The 20000-nt window shown below is 43.9% G+C and overlaps 2 protein-coding genes and 1 long non-coding RNA gene across 3 annotated transcripts in view; 2 read left to right on the plus strand and 1 right to left on the minus strand.

Moving 5' to 3' along the window:
- LOC129093795 (atrial natriuretic peptide receptor 1-like) overlaps positions 1-9712 on the plus strand; it is an 11301-nt gene extending 1589 nt beyond the window's left edge. Inside the window, exons 3-23 of the mRNA XM_054601917.1 lie at positions 78-210; positions 432-564; positions 644-745; positions 1281-1383; positions 2418-2563; positions 2651-2723; positions 3269-3413; positions 3817-3903; positions 4160-4303; positions 4403-4524; positions 5043-5181; positions 5990-6038; positions 6128-6229; positions 7120-7239; positions 7485-7578; positions 7675-7762; positions 8081-8220; positions 8472-8624; positions 9105-9203; positions 9348-9439; positions 9524-9712. Of these exons, the coding sequence (XP_054457892.1) occupies positions 78-210; positions 432-564; positions 644-745; positions 1281-1383; positions 2418-2563; positions 2651-2723; positions 3269-3413; positions 3817-3903; positions 4160-4303; positions 4403-4524; positions 5043-5181; positions 5990-6038; positions 6128-6229; positions 7120-7239; positions 7485-7578; positions 7675-7762; positions 8081-8220; positions 8472-8624; positions 9105-9203; positions 9348-9439; positions 9524-9712 (2453 nt within the window). The remainder of the gene's footprint in view (positions 1-77; positions 211-431; positions 565-643; positions 746-1280; positions 1384-2417; positions 2564-2650; positions 2724-3268; positions 3414-3816; positions 3904-4159; positions 4304-4402; positions 4525-5042; positions 5182-5989; positions 6039-6127; positions 6230-7119; positions 7240-7484; positions 7579-7674; positions 7763-8080; positions 8221-8471; positions 8625-9104; positions 9204-9347; positions 9440-9523) is intronic.
- A 3645-nt stretch (positions 9713-13357) lies between these two features.
- Positions 13358-16002, minus strand: LOC129093123 (uncharacterized). The gene is made up of 3 exons (XR_008531280.1): positions 15861-16002; positions 14326-14457; positions 13358-14191 (listed from the first exon to the last, which is right to left on the minus strand). It is a non-coding gene; the product is annotated as an uncharacterized LOC129093123 (long non-coding RNA).
- A 1302-nt stretch (positions 16003-17304) lies between these two features.
- LOC129093122 (E3 ubiquitin-protein ligase Topors-like) overlaps positions 17305-20000 on the plus strand; it is a 2777-nt gene continuing 81 nt past the window's right edge. Inside the window, 3 exon segments of the mRNA XM_054601038.1 lie at positions 17305-17524; positions 17988-18806; positions 18809-20000. The exon segment at positions 18809-20000 is cut by the window's right edge and continues 81 nt beyond it. Coding sequence (XP_054457013.1) covers positions 17447-17524; positions 17988-18806; positions 18809-19993 — 2082 coding nt within the window. The 5' untranslated portion in view covers positions 17305-17446 and the 3' untranslated portion in view covers positions 19994-20000.

The raw sequence follows: 20000 nt of genomic DNA on the forward strand, positions 1-20000 counted from the left end.
CTCCCTGTCTCTCTCTCTCTCTCTCTCTCTCTCCCTGTCTCTCTCTCTCTCTCTCTCTGTCTCTCCCTCTGGTCCAGGTCTAGAGATGTCCTGGGTGGTCCGTCCTCCAGAGACGGTGAAGAGCGGTGAGTATTTCAGCGTCACGTACTCGGTGACGGCGTCGGACTCGTTCTACGTCTGGGCCGTGGAGAACCATGTCTTCACACACAGGTCAGTACGTCTGTCATACTGGTTTAAAGCAGCTGTACTGGGTTTAAACCAGTTGTACTGGAAATCACATGAAACAGACTTTTTAGAAATAAACACAAATGATCACATCATCACTCTTCTTTGTGAACAAACTGGACTCTACTGGGATCCAAACTGGATCTAGTCTGAACCGGTCTGGTGTGTGTGTGTGTGTGTGTGTGTGTGTGTGTGTGTGTGTTTAGCTCCATATCAAACGCTGAAGCAGCTCGGAGGTTTTGTGAACATCTGGACTGTCCGTCCAACTGGAGAGACGCAGACGGAGACAACTGCTGCATCCATCACGCCAACATCCACTCCTGTCCTCTGGGTCACATGGTACACTCGGAGTCCGTTGTGTTGGTGGATAAATAACAGTGTGTTCATCAATTTAAAACTGAAATAAACCAACTTTCAGACGGAGAGCATCTGTGGTCCCTGGATACCTGACGACGGGAAGATCTTCACCCACACCATCTCCACCTCCGGCAGGATGACCAAGACCAACTGGACCGCCAAGGTACCAGGTTCTGCATGTGGATCCGGTTTATCTGCAGGGAGCAGAGTCACAGACAGTTCATCTGAAGGAGTTATGGGTTTAAAACACACAAAATACACTAAAGTGGTAAAAGATAAGGTCTAAATGTAGAAAACCTCAGTATCTTTAGTTTTCTACTGGTTTTATCTGCAGTAAATATCAAAGCAAAGCTAAAAGTTAAAGTCAACTAATGGCCAAATGTTATCAAGTCATGCTACAGTAGTACTACGAATCTTTGTATGAATATCTTTGTATGCAGATGACACCCTACTTTATATCACTAATGTTTCTATCTCTCCTTATGTTCTAAACTTCTTGAAGGCTTTATTCTAATTTTCACACTAAAGGATAAATCACCAAACCCCCCTACAGATTACTCATCCAGTTTTTAGAAAGACAAACTCCTAATTTCAGATCCAACCAATCGGCTTCAGATCCTCGGATGTTGAGTTGCTGCCTTCACGTACTTGGCTGATGTTCCTGAGTGACCAGGTGAACCCTGAACTCTGTCTTACAGGTGGTTCTGTTCCACTCCGGCTTGACCTCGCTCATTGCTCACATACGAGTCGGTCGCATGCAGGTCGCCCTCGAGGCCAAGAGCACCGTGCAGCCGGCTGTAGGTGAGTTATGTTGACCCGTTAGTCCCACATTACCAGACCTCTGTTTGTTTTACTATAAACCAATCAGAGTCGTCTTGGATGCTCCTAAGCGTGGTGCAAAATAGACAAATGGAGGATAATGCAGCTGAAATAGTCTTCTACCCAACGTCTACATCCAGTTAGTCAGACCAGTTGACCCTCTTCTTCCTAGCATGACTACAGAAACAATACAACAAGGGTCATGTGACCAACAAAGGAAGCTAAAAGCTACAGTCTTGGATCACATACAAAGCAGTTCAAAGTCATGCTTAGTTTATAAGGAAATCTTTCCATTGAGACCTTGGTGTAACCGTTGGGTCTGGATTCCGGCGGTCATCCAAGTAGCCTAACCTTCATCCAGCCCCTTCTGGAGGAGCTAACGGGCTAATTGCGGTATATAATCCTCCAGTGTGTTCTGGTCTTCTCCCAGTTCCACATGTCCATAATTTGTCCACAAGTAAGGTGTCCAAGAGGAGTCCTGATCAGATGCCGGACCTTCTCAACTGACTACTTTACCTCCAAGACCCTCCTGATCATCTGAGCTCCTCACACCTTCTCTAAAGTGGAGACAAGACATTTTGCCAAGGAAACTCTTTTTGTCCATTTCCGCTGTCCACAATCTCATTCTTTGGATTATGACCCAGGACTCAGGACCTCAGGTGACAGATGGAAGGTAGATTGAACGCTAATTCGAGACCTTCCCATTGAAGATCAGCTCCAATCACAGACCTCCAGAAGAAGACCACTAAGCCACCAATCATTAGATGGCTGACAGTAGAGAGATGAAATGAGTTGACAAACAGACAAGCAACAAAGGTCTTCAGCTAGATGTGACCTGGTTCATGTTCGGCCACCATGGCGCCCAATAGAACTCCAATCTGATAAAGTTTAGGGTATCCAGTAAGGTCAGAAATGGTTGTCTGTAGGTATCAGAGACCATTGGCGTTGGGTATGAAGTTAAATGAGGGTTTCTTGGTGTGGTAAACAAGTAGCTCCTCTTTTCTCCCGTTTCCAAGTGTGTGGCGATGGCGTCTGTGAGGAGGCGGAGCTTTGTTCCAACTGTCCAGCTGACTGCGGTGAATGCCCGATGACCCCGACCACCAAGCTGGCCATCGGCCTGCCGCTCAGCCTGCTCTGCCTCTGCTTCGTACTGACGGCTGTGGTGAGAACTCACACAACACCATGAACACGACCAAGAACACAACATTACAAATACCACGATAACAAAACCCAAATCTGTCTGGTTTAGTGGATGAGGTACCAGAAACGGAAGCTGTTGTGGGACGAGAGCTGGATCATCGACTTCAGCAAGATCAAACAAGGTAACAATCCAGATCAGACCGGTTTGAGCTGCCTGGACCAGTTTAGTCAACTCTTAACTGATCTGAAACTGGTGTAAACTGGTGTAACCTGATGTAAACTGGTGTGAACTGGTGTAAACTGGTGAAGAACTGGTGTAAACTGGTGAAGAACTGGTGTAAACTTGTGTGAACTGGTGTAAACTGGTGTAAACTGGTGTAAACTGGTGAAGAACTGGTGTAAACTGGTGTGAAATGGTGTAAACTGGTGTAACCTGATGTAAACTGGTGTAAACTGGTGTAAACTGGTGAAGAACTGGTGTAAACTTGTCTATAACTGGTGAAGAACTGGTGTAAACTGGTGTGAATTGGTGTAAACTGGTGTGAACTGGTGTAAACTGGTGTAAACTGGTGTAAACGTGTCTATAACTGGTCAGAAGAGATCTAAAACTGCACCAAACAGATGTGGTCTGGCATTGGTCCGAACAGGTCTGAAACAGATGGCCTGGATCCAACAGGTCTAGAGTCGGTCTTCAGAGATCTGTTACCCCCCCCCTCTTTGTCTGTAGACCAGGAATCCCGTATGACGATGGGCAGCATGATGAGTGTACCGGTGGGGAACAGCGACAGTAACACCAGCTGTGTGACGGCGCTGAGCTGCTATACGGGACAACCAGGGACCAGGAGAACCCCGTTCACCTGCACCGGGATCTAGTACGACACCTGTTGGTCTACCTGTCTGTGTACACCTCAGTGATGCTGCTTGTTAGGAGCTGAAACTAGTCCAATAGTCCAACATTCTCAATTATTTACTTGTTTAAAAGAAGCTAAAGTTGTCAAATGTAAAGTGCAGTTTGAAGACAAGCAGCATTACATGAACTTTGATTTCAATCTGGAACTATCAGTTCACAATATTATGAATCTCTCAGACATATGATGATAGATTTAAGGACACATTTCAACACACTGGTTCTACCTCAACCATTCAAACCCAATAGATGGAATATAATGGACAAGTCGTTTCAGTTCTTCCATGATGGAGAAAACATCCTGTATTTAAAAGAATTGTAATGATTAATATATATTATAATGAATAAATATAAATGTTGTTCTCCAGTGATGGCAGGACGGTGGCCATCAAGAGGATTCAAACAAAGACGTTCTATTTGTCCAAAACCATCAGACAGGAAGTCAAACAAGTCAGGTAACGAACCAACCCGTCTTCCTCCCTCATTTACTGTTAACGCCATGTTTCAAACGTGACATTAAACGCCTCTATTTCCTCCTGATTTATGTTAAAAACGCTGCTTTTCTGCAACATAATGCAGTTTTTACACCGTTTAAAAGCAGTCAAGAACGTTTTACATCGTATTTTACCTACAAAACGTTGTGAAACTAGAGTTCTTTAATGTCACCTTCATGTTTACATATGATGCTTTGACTCTCTCTCTCTTTCTCAGGGAGCTCGATCACCCAAACCTCTGTAAGTTCATCGGCGGTTGTGTTGAGGCGCCGAACGTTGCCATAGTGACGGAGTACTGCCCCAAAGGAAGCCTTAACGACGTCCTCCTTAACGAGGAGATCCCGCTCAACTGGGGCTTCAGGTGGACGCGGTTTCATTTAAACTACCAGCCGGGTGATTTAAGGAACAGATGATTCATCTGGAAAGAAAGATAAATAATCCAGAGTTTGATTCCCTCCAGGTTTTCGTTCGCCACGGACATCGCCAGAGGGATGTCGTACCTTCACCAGCACCGGATCTGTCACGGACGACTCAAGTCTCTGAACTGTGTGCTGGACGACCGCTGGGTCTGCAAGATTACAGGTGATGGAGCTGAGGAACCATCACCTGTATGAGCCACCTCTGTTTGATTATGTTAGAAACAAAAGTACTATTTCATACTAGTTTAAAGTTTGACTTCATTTGACTCCAGTAAAAATAGACAGCATTTAAGTTCTCTCAAACCCTGAGCCTTCAGAAGCTACGAGCGAAGAATGTTTCTTCTATTGGAGCTCAATGAAGCAGGAAACCGTTGAGACCATTCTTCACTCCTCACAGAGTCACTATATTGTCTTTAAGGGCATGAATAATAATAATAATAATAATAAAAAATAATAAAATAATAATAAAAAATAATAATATAATAATAATAATATAATAATAATAAATAATAATAATAAAAAATAATAATATAATAATAATAGTATATCAGTAGATTAAAACAAAAACTACAAAAAATCCACAGACAAAACCCTGGACCTTCACATAATCTGACTTTTTAAACTAATTGGACCGTTTCATATTTCCTGATGTTGATTGACTCGTTTTGTTCGTCCTGTCAGATTACGGGATGAGGACGTATCGTAGGGACGACGGCGCCGAGCCTCTCTCCACCTATCAGCAGAGAGTCCTGGAGGTTTACATGCCGCCAGAGTTTCAGAACTCCAACATGGAGCCGATGCTGGCTGGTGATGTGTTCAGGTACACAGAACCGACTGATGGTACCAATCTGAGATAACTAATGAAGGTTCACACCAAACCAATGTAAAGACGGGAACGGACACGAATAGACTCATATTCACCTCATTCATATATTTATATATATATTAAGCCAATCAGCGTTGAGATTATCCTCCTGTCATCACTGACGTTGTTGAATCAGAAATGGAGGATTTAAATATATTGTACCTCCATGAGTCCTCATATTAGTACACAGACCAGAGTAAACTATGTGTATAAATACATGAGTATAAACCATATAGCACCAACAATAACCCGCTGCTGTATTTATGTCTATATGACGTTATGTTGAGTGTTGATGAAGCTACAATGCTAGCTTAGCATAGCATCGATCAAACCAAACTCCATTCAGAAAACAAGCATTTTAAGAGTTGTTTGTTTGTCGTCTTTAAGAGAAAACTAACAAAACATGAATTCAGTCTTTTTATGAATCTGCATCATCATGTCGTTATTTCTGCTTCCTTTATATCCGTTTATTGTAATTAAATCACAGTTAAATATTGTATTTTGTGTTCATACATCTGTAATAAACCAGTAAACATGTGTCTCACTAGATACAGAGAATGTAACTTCTCCTGATGAAGTTATGAACTCAGATATCTTCCTCAACATTAACAAAGCATCATTAATAATAAACACAAATGATCCCTCGATCACGTTCGGTGTAAAAACAGTAAAGACAACTCAGGAGCTCTGACTGAGTGAACTGGCATCTGAACCTCAACTTTACCCAAAACTGAAACCAAAAAAATGTTATGTGTTCTCCCAGTTATTCCATCATTCTGCTGGAGATCGCCACTCGCAGCGACCCCGTCCCAGTAAGTCCCAGTGTGTCTGATGTCTCTTCTCAGTTTAATGTGTGTGTGTTACTGGTTGAATGGAGGACAGATGCATTAATACCTTTCAGGTGGAGGAGTCCAGTCTGGAGAGTTCCTGGTGTCCTCCTCTACCTGAGCTGATCTCCAGTAAAGCAGACAGCACCTGTCCGTGTCCTGCTGACTACGTGGAGGTGAGAACTTCAAACAACCAGCATCTCATGAGTTTATTATTCTTTACACATTTCTTATTGTCTTTAATCTGTTTTATTTAAATTCATTAACTCTCTAATCGTTTTAATGCTTAGATAAAGAAATGCACTAACCTGTAAGAACGGATTGATTGATTAAATGCTATGTTTGTTTGTTAATAAGTAGTTGTGAGCATGTTACCTGTTTTTTATGGAAGTTGACTTCATAACTTGACTGACATTTGATTGGATTATTTGTAAATCAGCATGTTTTTTTATTTCATATTCTACATGTGTTTTAAATAAATAAATAAATAAATAAAATAGGAGTAGATCAGACATTCCAATTCAAATCAATGGAGCTGGATGTTCAGAGCGGCTTCATCATCAGACTCTTGTTAAAGCGGATAAAAACACATTTATATCCACAGAAGAGTGACAACTTTGTTCAGGTCATTTCCTGTAACCAGTGTAGCATGAAAGCATGGTGGAATTAACCAGCCAGCTAGCCGTTTGCTCATTCCACCATGCTTTCATGCTACACTGGTTACAGGAAATGAGTCTGCTTCACTCCCCGTCGCTCTGGAGATGGATAAGCTAGCTAACTAGCTAACTAGCCAGACATCCGTCTCCGTACCCGAGTCCCACAACTCTTTACGGCTCCACTGACGTGTTTTTGTCGCCATGACAACAGTCACCATTTTCCTTTTCTTCTAGAAAAGTTAAATGTCTGTTCTGTTTCTATGGTGATGACATTAGCATGTTAGCTGTGTAGCTATTTATTTTCTTTACCCATAAACTTTTTATAACATAATATCACTCCTAACACATTCACAACACATCTCTCTCTCCCCTTTTTCTTCCGTCTTTTTGTCCCTCCGTTGTTCCCGTAGTTGATCCGGCGATGTCGCTCACCAAACCCGGTCCACCGACCAACGTTTGAACAAATCAAGAAGTTTGTTCACCGAATCAACCCGATCAAAGTCAGCCCGGTGGACATGATGATGAACCTGGTAACAACCTGTCATAACACAGAGAACAATGCATTATATTATAACATGCTACATTATATTATATCATATTATATCAGCTTTTATCATATTCAGTCTCATATGAAGTGTTTAATATTGTTCCTAATGAGAGACAGCCAGTAGAAATAGATTTGTGTTACTCGTAACAAAATGACTTGATTAAATCAGAATCATTGACCATTGACTCAAAAACCAGATGAACATGAAGGTTGACCTGCTTGTTTCAGATGGAGAAGTACAGTAAACACCTGGAGGTACTGGTGGCCGAGCGGACGCAGGATCTAACACACGAGAAACAGAAGACTGACAGGCTGCTTTACAGTAGGACACACACACACACCTGTCCATCACCTGTCCATCTTTACTTTTGGTAGGAAAGGTGACTAACATGTTAACTAGTTCATGTTTGTGTCGTAGGTATGCTTCCTAAACAGGTAGCTGATGACCTGCGGCAGGGCAAACCGATGCAGGCTCAGAGCTACGTCAGCGCCACCATCTTCTTCAGGTAGGACAGCAAGCAACCTCCACTTCTTCACTGCTTCCTGTGTTAAAGCTGCATTCTCTCTGCTGTCCACCAGGGGGCGACTCCTCTGGTTGTATAGAAGTCTATGAGAAAATGACTCTACTTCTCTCTTGATTTATTCCCTCAGTAAACATTGTAAACATGAGTTTATGGTCTCAATCTCTAGTTTCAAGTCTTCTTCAATACAGCATGATGTTCATTTAGTAAATGATGCTCCATTTAGAGTCAAACAGACCATAAAGCAGGGGATGCTTTACGGTGTGTGTGTGTGTGTGTGTGTGTGTGTGTGTGTGTGCGCAGTGATATTGTGGGCTTCACTCAGCTGTCCAGCAGCAGCACTCCTTACCAGGTCGTGGACTTCCTCAACAAGCTCTACACCACGTTTGACGACATCATCGACAACTACGACGTCTACAAGGTGGAGACCATCGGAGACGCCTGTGAGTGACACACACACACACACACACACACACACACACACACACACACACACACACACACACACACACACACACACACACACACACACACACACACACACACACACACACACACACACACACACACACACACACACACAGTGTGTAACCGTTAGAAAGAGGGTGGACAGAATACAGCGTAGCTCTGACTGCAGCCTCTCAGAACAAGAGCTGAACCTCGTTGTGGTCTGGGTCTCTGTGTGGTTCTGTAGACATGGTGGTCTCCGGTGTTCCCCAGGAGAACGGGATCCTCCACGCCGCAGAGATCGCCAGCATGGCTCTGGACCTGGTGGGCGTCTGTCGCACCTTCAGGATCCCCCACAAACCCAACACTCAGCTGCAGATACGAGCCGGGATTCATTCTGGTACGTACACGTTAAAAACACATTCTGGTACGTATACATGTTCAAAACACATTCTGGTACGTACACATTAAAAACACATTCTGGTACGTATACATGTTAAAAACACATTCTGTTATACAAAAACACATTCTGGTACGTACACATGTTAAAAACACATTCTGGTACGTACACATTAAAAACACATTCTGGTACGTATACATGTTAAAAACACATTCTGTAAAACACATTCTGTAACATTCTGGTACGTACACATTAAAAACACATTCTGGTACGTACACATGTTCAAAACACATTCTGGTACGTACACATGTTCAAAAACACATTCTGGTACGTACACATGTTAAAAACACATTCTGGTACGTATACATGTTCAAAACACATTCTGGTACATACACATGTTAAAAACACACCATAAACACACACTCTGGTACGCACACACACACGTGATAAACGTATTGATTAGCCGTAGCGTCTCCGTAGGTCCGGTGGTGGCCGGGGTTGTGGGGACGAAGATGCCTCGTTACTGTTTGTTTGGAGATACAGTGAACACATCGTCCAGGATGGAGTCCACCAGTCTGGGTAGAACTCGTTATTACACATCAAAACACCAATCATATAATATACGTTATTCTGCAGAAAGAGTACTTTACGTGTATTTTGATGCTATAACTTCAGTACTTCTGTGGTATTAGTACCTTCACTGAAGTACCTGAGTGTTTTCAGCCCTGAAGATTCAGTGCAGCTCCACTACGTTCTACCTGCTGGAGGAGATCGGCGGCTACCTGCTGGAGTGCAGAGGAATGATGCAGGTCAAGGTCAGCCTCAGATCTGTCGGGTACTGGGAGCATTGAGAGCACTGGGAACACTGGGAGCAACCCTCTGTTTTCTGTCTCTAACAGGGTAAAGGAGACATGGTGACCTACTGGCTGGAGGGGAAGAAGACGTCTCTGGTCTCCAAGGACGTCGGCGCCGACGCCAAGGCGACCAAACGCGTCATCATGGAGACGGAGGCGGAGAAAGAAGAGCGGGAGCTGTACGCGTCCATGCCGGGGTTCCTGAACCACGACGGTCTGCTGGACGCCGCATGATCCACAAAACAACTACGTTATATGATACATGTGTTCAATTATACAGATGAACAATATCTGTTTATTTCAGTCGTTTCAACTTGTGCAACTCAAACAAACCTTTAAAAAATAATAAGAAACAGTAATAAGTCACAATATTAGTGACGAACTAAAGGAAGCTGATGCAACTACCCTGTTTATTAATATTTAAGACAGGTCTCTTTAAATTCAGAAACTGAAATAAAACAGAAAAGGAAAGAAGAAAATAAATAAAATATATTTATATTATATACTTCCAAAAGTTACAACCAAAAATTCATACACAAACTAGTGTTCAGAAGAGCTGAATCTGTGTAAGAAACAACACAGTCTGAGCAGAAGAAGGTCAAATCCAAGAGCAAGTAGGAGATACTTGATTTTGACATTACAAAATATGAAGTGAAATCAATAAGTCATGCTCTCAAATTAAAGAACACACTCTTGAATTAAGAAAGAATAAAGAAAAAAGCTCTATATTCAGCTCAGCTACAAACAGTTCCACCTGTACTACATTCATTCAGAGACATTAGTGTTGAAGTACAGTTACTCCAGTTCAGTTATTTACAATTTTGAAATACTTTTACTTTACTTGAGTTTTTCCATTTTCTGCTACGTTATACTTTTAGGGAAACATTGTACTTTTCTTTCTGCACTACATTTGTCTGACAGCTTTAGCTTTGCAAACTGACATTTTACTTTAAAAACCATAGCAACAGTTAGAAAACTACGATGTATTTTTCAGTGCAATTATTTTGTATTTTCATTCTTAAACTGACAAAATCTTTCAGAGCTGTCAAAATATTCCACTTTGTCTTCAATGCAAATTTATTTATTTTTTCCAAAATAATATTTTTCATAAAGTCAATTATTTAATGCATTTTTAAACAAATAAATGTAATTAAAAAAACTAATTCCTAACAGCAACAACAGACTTAGTCACTTTATTAAAAAACATATAAAAGATTAAATTAAAACACCTTCAAATAAATAATTTGTTTGATAATGAATACTTGTTCTTTGGGTATTTTGAGTACATTCTACATGAAGTACTTTGTAGGATTTTACATGTAATGAAGTATTTTCACAGTGTGGTATTTGTACTCTTACTAATACTCCCTCCATCACTGGTTAAAGTAAACCTTAGTGTGTGTTTGGATTTTATAGATTACATCAGTCACCTGATCGGCTTCTCCAGCTTATGATTGGATCAATAATCAATCGATTAACAGATGAATCCTGATGTTGAGTTTAATGATTGATTGATATCTTCGTCTGTTCATGTGATCGGTGTGCTTTGGTTACTTCTTATTAACTGTTTTATGTCCGTGTTTGTCTGTTTTGGTCCACAGTTTTAGTATAATGACTCTTTTTGACTGAATATCATTTTAGGCACAAAATATGAATTCCAATAAAATGCCTGCTGATGAAATGTTCAGATTCTTCAGCTGGATTCATCTTTCAACACATTTGAAGCTGAACGCGTCTCATTAACGTCTCTGTTGGCAGAGACGTGTTCATTGAATATTCATGTGACAGAGTTGAGCAGATGGAGGATGTGAAGAGAGGTTTGTTTACCTGAAAACACGACAACAGACCAAGATCTGCTCTGAAAACCTACAGAGATTACACATATATGTCCAATAGAGTGATTATATTGAGATTGTTTCTCATCAGAACCAGAAATATTCATTTAATGATCTAGATGATAAATTCAGATCATCACAGCAGCAGAGAATCTCACATTTACTACAATCAGCGGAAAAAGTTATTGTTAATTTATAATAATAATAATAATAAAAACTTGTTTATTGGCTCATATGAAGTCTGATAATAAAGAAACATGGTTCATCATTGAGGATGAATCATAAGAACTTTATTGATCCTCTGACTTTTCTCATTATGAGCATTAAACCTGTTGAAATGACCTCATTGGATGGTCTTTAAAGTAAAATACTTCAAAGGTATTAATTCAGAGGTATTTAATCTTCACCATGAAGTATTCAGAAGTGGTTATATTTCATACATCAGGCTTTATGTGAGAGAAAAAGTCGACATGACGGAACTAGAACAACGTCTCCAACAACCAGTAAAGCTTTAGTTTACATGTCGGTCCAAAATGTCTTCACTTCATCATTAAAACCTTTTAGATATTTGTGTTCTATTGTTATAATTAACATATTAATTATTTAGTTATAGAAAGTAATCCGTGAGGTCACAGTGACCTTTGACCTTCAGTTCATCATTTAGTCCAAGAGGAGGTTTGTGCACAAATTAGAAGAAAAATACATCAGATGTTCCAGAGATGATGTCACGAGAATGAGAGGCACACACACACACACACACACACACACACACACACACACACACACACACACACACACACACACACACACACACACACACACACACACACACACACACACACACACACACACACACACACACACACACACACACACACACACACACACACACACACACACACACACACGTTGTTACATCGTCTCCAGGCTGATATGGATTTTTGTAATTAGCAATATTTGACTTTTTATTTCAACATATTTGTACATGTGAATAACAGAGTGTGTGTGTGTGTGTGTGTGTGTGTGTGTGTGTGTTATATGAGCTAATCTGCATGAGTGGTTTGAATACGAGCACAGCTGCAAAAGGCAGCTTGATTTTCCTTTTCAGAAACAAACACACACTCAGGGCTCAGGTGTGTGTTTGGATTTGAATTAAAACCAAACCAGCTGGTTTGTTCAGAATCATCCATTTTATATATTTTAACTTGTGTACATCATATAAACAACATTCTCATAATTTAAAGACACCAGACGTCTTTTATAGATAAACAGTTGAAATCCAAATAAATTTAAATAAAAATACACACATATACACACATATATATATATATATTAAGTAACCGTTATTGTTCTAATGAGCATGTTTTTTTATTTCTCATCACGTCTCTGACTCGTTCATGTTAAACATCTCCATATGTCTTGTGTTTAAACAGGTTAGCTTAGCATAAAGTTTGTAAACAGGGGGAGATGGATGTTTTTAAATATTAACGAGGAAACACGAGGGTTTAACATTCACCCTTTCATAATAAAGGTCTTATATTTCTTTAAGGGTTAAATAACAGATGTGTATCTGAGGAGAGAAGAAGAAGCAGTGTTTTTAATTACAGAAGAGATGGAGAGTGTTTGAAGTATTTTAATAGAATGAGTACTCACCGCTAGACTCTCTCTCTCCTATTCACTGTGGAGCTCGATCGCCCGCTCTCATCTCTCAGCCACCCATTCTGTTGAGAGGAATTACCATATCTGAGAGGACACACACACACACACACATCAAACACACTCACCGTTATGAAACAGAGCCCTGTGTGTGTGTGTGTGTGTGTGTGTGTGTGTGTGTGTCTTAGTTACTGAATACATCAGTGTGTTTCCATTCATATCAGTGCTCTTTGTTCTCAATCAGTCTGATTGGATCCTCCGTGTGGAGCCTGTGGACCAATCAGAGCGGAGGAAACCAGACTGTCTGATGCTGACGAACTGGAAAAAAACTCTTTAATATCAAAGTGAAACCAAACAACAAGAACAAAGAACAAATATGAGACTGAATAAAACACAACAGGAGGATCTCCTGGTTTAATAAGACATGATGACATTTATAAAGAAATACATTTTATTCTCTTCAAGTCAAACGTTTACATTGATTCACTTGTGTCTCTCTACAGCAGTTGGTTTGGTTAGCTTAGCATAAAGACTGTAAACAGAGGGAAACAGCTAACTTAGCTTAGCATAAAGACTAAACAGAGGGAAACAGCTATCTTAGCTTAGCATAAAGACTAAACAGAGGGAAACAGCTATCTTAGCTTAGCATAAAGACAGGAAACAGAGGGAAACAGCTAGCTTAGCTTAGCATAAAGACTAAACAGAGGGAAACAGCTATCTTAGCTTAGCATAAAGACAGGAAACAGAGGGAAACAGCTAGCTTAGCTTAGCATAAAGACTGTAAACAGAGGGAAACAGTTAGCGTGCTTCTGTCCAGAGCTGATGAGGGAAGTTTGTTACTTAATGTCTTTATTAAATCAATAAAATAGTAAAAAAACATCGACCACTCTATTGTGAAAATAGTTTATGTTTGTTGGATGATGGATCGATTGATCTTTTGAGCTCTAGTGCTTTTTTACATATTCAATAAATAACATTTATACATATTCAATAAATAAAACGTATTACACACATGAGACTGAAAGTATTGAATCAGCGAAAGTGAGTTCAAATCTTTCCAAATAAAGATAAATAGTTATTGTCCTCATCTTTCCGTTCAGACTCGTCCAAGCTTTTAAAGTCCAGGTTCAGTCCTGACGTGTCTCCACAACGTGGTCCAGGAGGTCCGTCTATAATGGTCTCTGATGGTCTCTGATGGTCTCTACTGGTCAAGTCTTTCAGTCTGGAAGAGGTTTGAACCAAAAGAGGGTTCATTTAGTTCAAACAGAAAAAAGAAAACAGACAGATGAGATAACATTTTTGAAAAAACTGTTTAGGAAATAAAATCTTACACATTAGACTCTCTAATTTAAACACCTGTGTCGGCCGTCCAATGAGCTGTCAGTGCTGCTGCAGGAGGGCGGTCCTCTCCTCCAGCAGCCAATGAGCTGCGACCCTGCTGGCGTAGATCACGTAGGACCAGGACAAGACCACGACAGCCAGCAGCACCTGAGGGACAGAAGAAGAACCTGAGGTGAAAACACTAGCAGTAACTGTAATGACCTCTGAGATGTACAGTTACACTACTGCTATAGTAACAGTTAGTACTCTGGTTAAAGTGGTAATACTAGTGAAGAAATACTCTGTTACAAGAAAAAAAGTTCTGCATTCAACATTTACTTATATTAGCATCAAAATATACTTAAAGTTACAAAAATAAAAGTACACATTCTGCAAAATGATATAGATTAATTATTATAATTATTGATTCATTAATATGTTGATCACCTTAAATGTGGGTCTCATTTTAATGACTATGTTCTTCTGGTAGTTTAATCTATAATAATACATCATTATTTATGAGTTGATTAATAATATGAATCTGCAAAGTAATTAAAGTTATTAAATACATGTAGTGGAGAAGAAGTTTAAAGTACTGTTAGCAGAAACTGGATATACTTCAGTAAAGTACTGTACCTCAGTATTGTACTAACATTCAGTAATAACACCAGAGCTAACTAATTACTGAGCCAGTAAAGCAAAATGAGATTAAACTGAACCGTTTCATTTTTATTTAAGCTTCATTTAAAGAGTTAAACCTGGGTACCGAAAACTTTACAGGTTAGCTGCTCGCTAGCTAGCCCCCAACTTCTCTCTAGGTAGCCCCTCGCTTCTCTCTAGCTTCTCTCTAGCTAGCTCCCTAGCTTCTCTCTAGCTAGCCCCTAGCTTCTCCCTAGCTTCTCTCTAGCTTCTCCCTAGCTTCTCCATAGCTTCTCCCTAGCTAGCCCCTAGCTTCTCCATAGCTTCTCCCTAGCTAGCCCCTAGCTTCTCCCTAGCTTCTTCTCCCTAGCTTCTCTCTAGCTAGCCCCTAGCTTCTCTAGCTTCTCCCTCTAGCTTCTCCCTAGCTAGCCCCTAGCTTCTCTCTAGCTTCTCCCTAGCTAGCCCCTAGCTTCTCCTAGCTTCTTCTCTCTAGCTAGCTTCTCTCTAGCTAGCCCCTAGCTTCTCCCTAGCTTCTCCCTAGCTTCTCTCTAGCTTCTCTCTAGCTAGCCCCTAGCTTCTCTCTAGCTTCTCCCTAGCTTCTCTCTAGCTAGCCCCTAGCTTCTCTCTAGCTTCTCCTAGCTTCTCTCTAGCTAGCCCCTAGCTTCTCTCTAGCTTCTCTCTAGCTTCTCCCTAGCTTCCCCTAGCTTCTCTCTAGCTAGCTTCTCCTAGCTTCTCCTAGCTTAGCTTCTCCTAGCTTCTCTCTAGCTAGCCCCTAGCTTCTCTCTAGCTAGCTCTCTTCTCTCTAGCTTCCCCTAGCTTCTCCCTAGCTTCTCTCTAGCTTCTCCCTCGCTAGCCCCCAACTTCTCTCTAGCTTCTCTCCGGTAGGTTCTCCCCGGTAGGTTCTCCGGTAGGTTCTCCGGTAGGGTCCGTACCACAGAGTAGACTCCGTCCATCGCCTCCTGGGCCCCGCGGTGACAGCCGGTAACCGGTTCAGTCGGTTTGTTTACACCGGAGCCTCACAACGCGGCTGTTCTTCTTCTGCGGCTTTAATGGCGGTAGGACGCCGCTGCTTCAGAGCAGCAGCGCCCCCTGCTGCTCAGCGCCGCCACAACACTCACTGTCACCCCATATTATGAAGCATTATATTATATATTCATATCATTACATATTATAATATATATCATTACATATTATATATATATATTAATATTATTATATATCATTACATATTATAATATGTAATGATATGAATATAAACATGTTTATATTCATATCATTACATATTATCATGTAATGATATATATATATAAACATGTTTATTAATACTGCATGTGTTAGTCAACGGGCAGCAGTGACTCAAGCTAAAAATATTTCAAATAAAACAAACACAGAACAGTTCACCAAGTACATTAACTCAAGTACTGGACTACAGAGTATGTTACATGTCTGCTCCTTTATGCATCTACTTCCACTTCATCTCAGAGGTACATGTAGTACTTTTACTGTACTACATCTCAGGTACATGTTGTACTTTTACTGTACTACATCTCAGGTACATGTTGTACTTTTACTGTACTACATCTCAGGTACATGTTGTACTTTTACTGTACTACATCTCAGGTACATGTTGTACTTTTACTGTACTACATCTCAGGTACATGTAGTACTTTTACTGTACTACATCTCAGAGGTAACTATTGTACTTTTTATGTACTACATCTCAGAGGTAACTATTGTACTTTTACTGTACTACATCTCAGAGGTAAATATTTATATCTATATGTCTATGTGCTATTATAATTACATATTTCATTAGAATTAGTCATTAAGTTATGATTTATTCTGCATATTGAGCCCTTTTTCTTTTAGTACATTTTGATGCTTTTGTACTTACTTTATGCACAATAGATAAAGTAAGAGTAGTACAGTGTATTTCTACAGTGTAGTACTTCTTCCTCTGAGAGAAGAGTCAGTAGTGTAACATATGGATGCAGTATTGTAGTATTACACTAGTATCAGCTCTGATGCACTATGGGGATTGTGGTTTAACAGTAAACAAAGAACAAGTCAAATGTAGTTGCTTGGGTTAGTTAGAGAGAGACCTCCAGGTTTACTGGTTTAAAAGAAACCACTAACCAGTGGAATAAACTCTCTCTAGATAAACCAAATCCTCTTGAGTTGCATGAAAAGGATTCAAACATGTTTTTGACTGTAAAAGTTAAACCTGTGAAACACTGAGTGGTCCTCCTCCAGAGACGATCTTTGACTAGAGGAGTCTCATGTCCCAGAAGCCACCGCGGCCTCTCGTGTCCCAGAAGCCACCGCGGCCTCGTGTCCCAGAAGCCACCGCGGCCTCGTGTCCCAGAAGCCACCGCGGCCTCATGTCCCAGAAGCCACCGCGGCCTCTCATGTCCCAGAAGCCACCGCGGCCCCTCTCCAGCTGTGTGTGTGTGTACCGGGAGGTTGTGAGTGACGGGGCCGAGCAGCGGGCCCGGCGGGCGGGCAGAGTGCGGGCTAGATGCCGCTCACGGTGCGGAGGAAGAGAAAGACCCCGGATGAGAAGCAGCGACCCGGGGAGTCGACTTCTGCTGCTCAGGTGCGGGAGAGCTAGCATGCTAACAGGCTAGCATGCTAACAGGCTAGCATGCTAACAGGAAAACCCGTCTGTTGAGGCAGCACGGAGAGGAGCTGCCGGTTAGCCACATGCTAACAGAGCTAGCATGCTAACAGAGCTAGCATGCTAACAGAGCTAGCATGCTAACAGAGCTAACAGAGCTGGCATGCTAGCTCTGTTAGCATGCTAGCTCTGTTAGCCACCAGCAGGCTGGTTCTCTGCTGCCTGATTGTTTGAAAGCAGGAAGCTAACACTATAAATGTGGAGGATGCTAACTAGCTTAGCATCCTGTTAGCTTGTTTATGCTAACAGAGCCAGTGCACACAATAGAACTACAGCCCCTTGTAGTTCTATTGTGTGCACTGTGTTTACGTCTGAAGTGTTGATAACCGCTAACGGGGCGACCGAGTGACCACGGGTGATCTGACTTCCTGTCTGTGTTCAGGTGATGGCGCCCACGAGGATGAAGCTGCGAGTGCGTCGGCGTGACAACGCGGCCTCAGGCGCTGCAGCGGGAGGCGACCGGCCGGAGGAGGAAGAGGAGCCGAGCCGAGAGAGCGGCGGTCGGAGCAGCAGGAGGAAAACCAGCAGCACCACCTCGACCACAGCCGCCGCCGCCAACGCCTCCTCCTGGTCTCCTCCTCCTCCTCCTCCTCCTCCCTCCTCCTCGGCCTCGGCGCGGGCGGCGATGGCGGCAGCGGAGGAGGCGTCGCCGGACTCCAAGTGCCCGATCTGCCTGGACCGCTTCAACAACCTGGCGTACCTGGACCGCTGCCTGCACCGCTTCTGCTTCCCCTGCATCCAGGAGTGGTCGCACAACAAGGCCGAGTGTCCGCTCTGTAAGCAGCCGTTCGCCTCCATCCTGCACTCGGTGCGCGCCGAGGACGACTTCAAGGAGTACACGCTGCGGCCGCCGCCCGCCAACAGCAGCGTCGCCGCCACCGTGGCGATGGTGGCGGCGATGGCCTCGGCGGCGGCGGAGCGACCACCAGATGAGGCTGATGCTGAGGAGGCACAGAGCTCCCGCCGGCGGGGAGACGGCGACGACGACGACGACGAGGAGGCGGCGGAGGGAGAGGGGAGGAAGAGGAGCGGGAGGCAGGAGGTCGGTGGTGTGGGAGTGGTATCTGGACACTCCTCCTCTGGCGCTCCCTCCTCTTCCTCAACATCCCGCTGCCTCTCCTGTTGTTGCAGAGGACAGCGAGGAGGGGGAGGACGTGGGGGAGCAGAGGGCGAGGGGGGGCCGATCTGGCGGAGCGCGGCGTGATATTTGAGGGGCTGACTGGACTCGGCGGCGCGGTGGCGCCCACGGCACCCAACGACCGGGCGTCACGGCGGCTGATGACTCGTCTGGTGGCGAGGCAGCGGCTGCAGCGGGAAGGCGGAACCGTGCGGCGGCTGAGGGAGAGAGAGACGGTGGCGTTCCGCCGCGCTCTCTACCGGAACGGCATACGTGTCCGCGGCGTTGCCGGGGTCAGCGGTAACCAGGGGCAACAGCAGCAGCGTGACATCACAGCAGAGAGCTTCCGCCGTAACCCCACCAACCTGAACAGGCTCCGCCCATGGCTGCGGCGGGAGCTGACGGTGCTGTACGGTGCTCACGGCTCGCTGGTCGACATCGTCCAGCGCATCATCATGGCGCGGCTCGCCCGCCACGGCCTGGAGGACGCGCCCACCATAGAAGAAGAGCTGCGGCAATTCCTGCTGGCGCGCACCGACCACTTCCTGCACGAGCTGGTCAGCTTCGCCCGCTCACCGCTCAGTCTGGAGCACTACGACCTGCAGGCGGTGTACGAGCCGCCGGATGCCGCCATGGAGCTGGACGGGACGAGCAGCTCCTCCGACAGCAGCTCCGTCATCGCCATATCGGAGGGCGAGGAGGAGGACCGGCCGGCGGGAGGACGATCAGAGGACGGGATGATGGAGGAGGAGGACGCTAACGATGACGTCATCCAGGCAGGAAGCTGCCTCGCCCTGGCTGTCTGGGACGACGAGACTCCAGGCCCCTCCTACTCCACCGCCGAGCCCTCGTGTTCGCTCGCCTCCCCGCCGTTCGGCCACGCCCCTCGGGAGGCAGCCAATGAGGAGGGAGGAGAGAAGGAGGAGGAGGAGTGTCTGATTGTGGGATACAAGAAGCCGATAGCGGAGCGAACTCCTGAGCTGGTGCAGCTCTCCTCTGACAGCGAGGACGAGGAGGAGGAGAAGAAGGAGAACACGACTGAGGAAGCCCCTCTCCTCCCCCCCCGCCACCCCTCCCCTCTCTTACCTACCCACAATCCCTCCCTCCACGTCAGCTGCGCACGGTGGCGAGCAGGACGGCGAGCCGAAGGAGAAAGAAGGCGAGCCTCCTTCCCGTGCGCGCTCCTGGTCAGGAAGCTCCGGAGGAAGCAGGAACTCGGTCTGCGCTCTCGGAGAGAGCGAGCAGCGCCGGGAGGGAGACGGGAAGTCTGACAGCGAG

The sequence above is a fragment of the Anoplopoma fimbria genome, chromosome 7 (assembly GCF_027596085.1).
Source record: "Anoplopoma fimbria isolate UVic2021 breed Golden Eagle Sablefish chromosome 7, Afim_UVic_2022, whole genome shotgun sequence".
NCBI lineage: Eukaryota > Metazoa > Chordata > Actinopteri > Perciformes > Anoplopomatidae > Anoplopoma > Anoplopoma fimbria.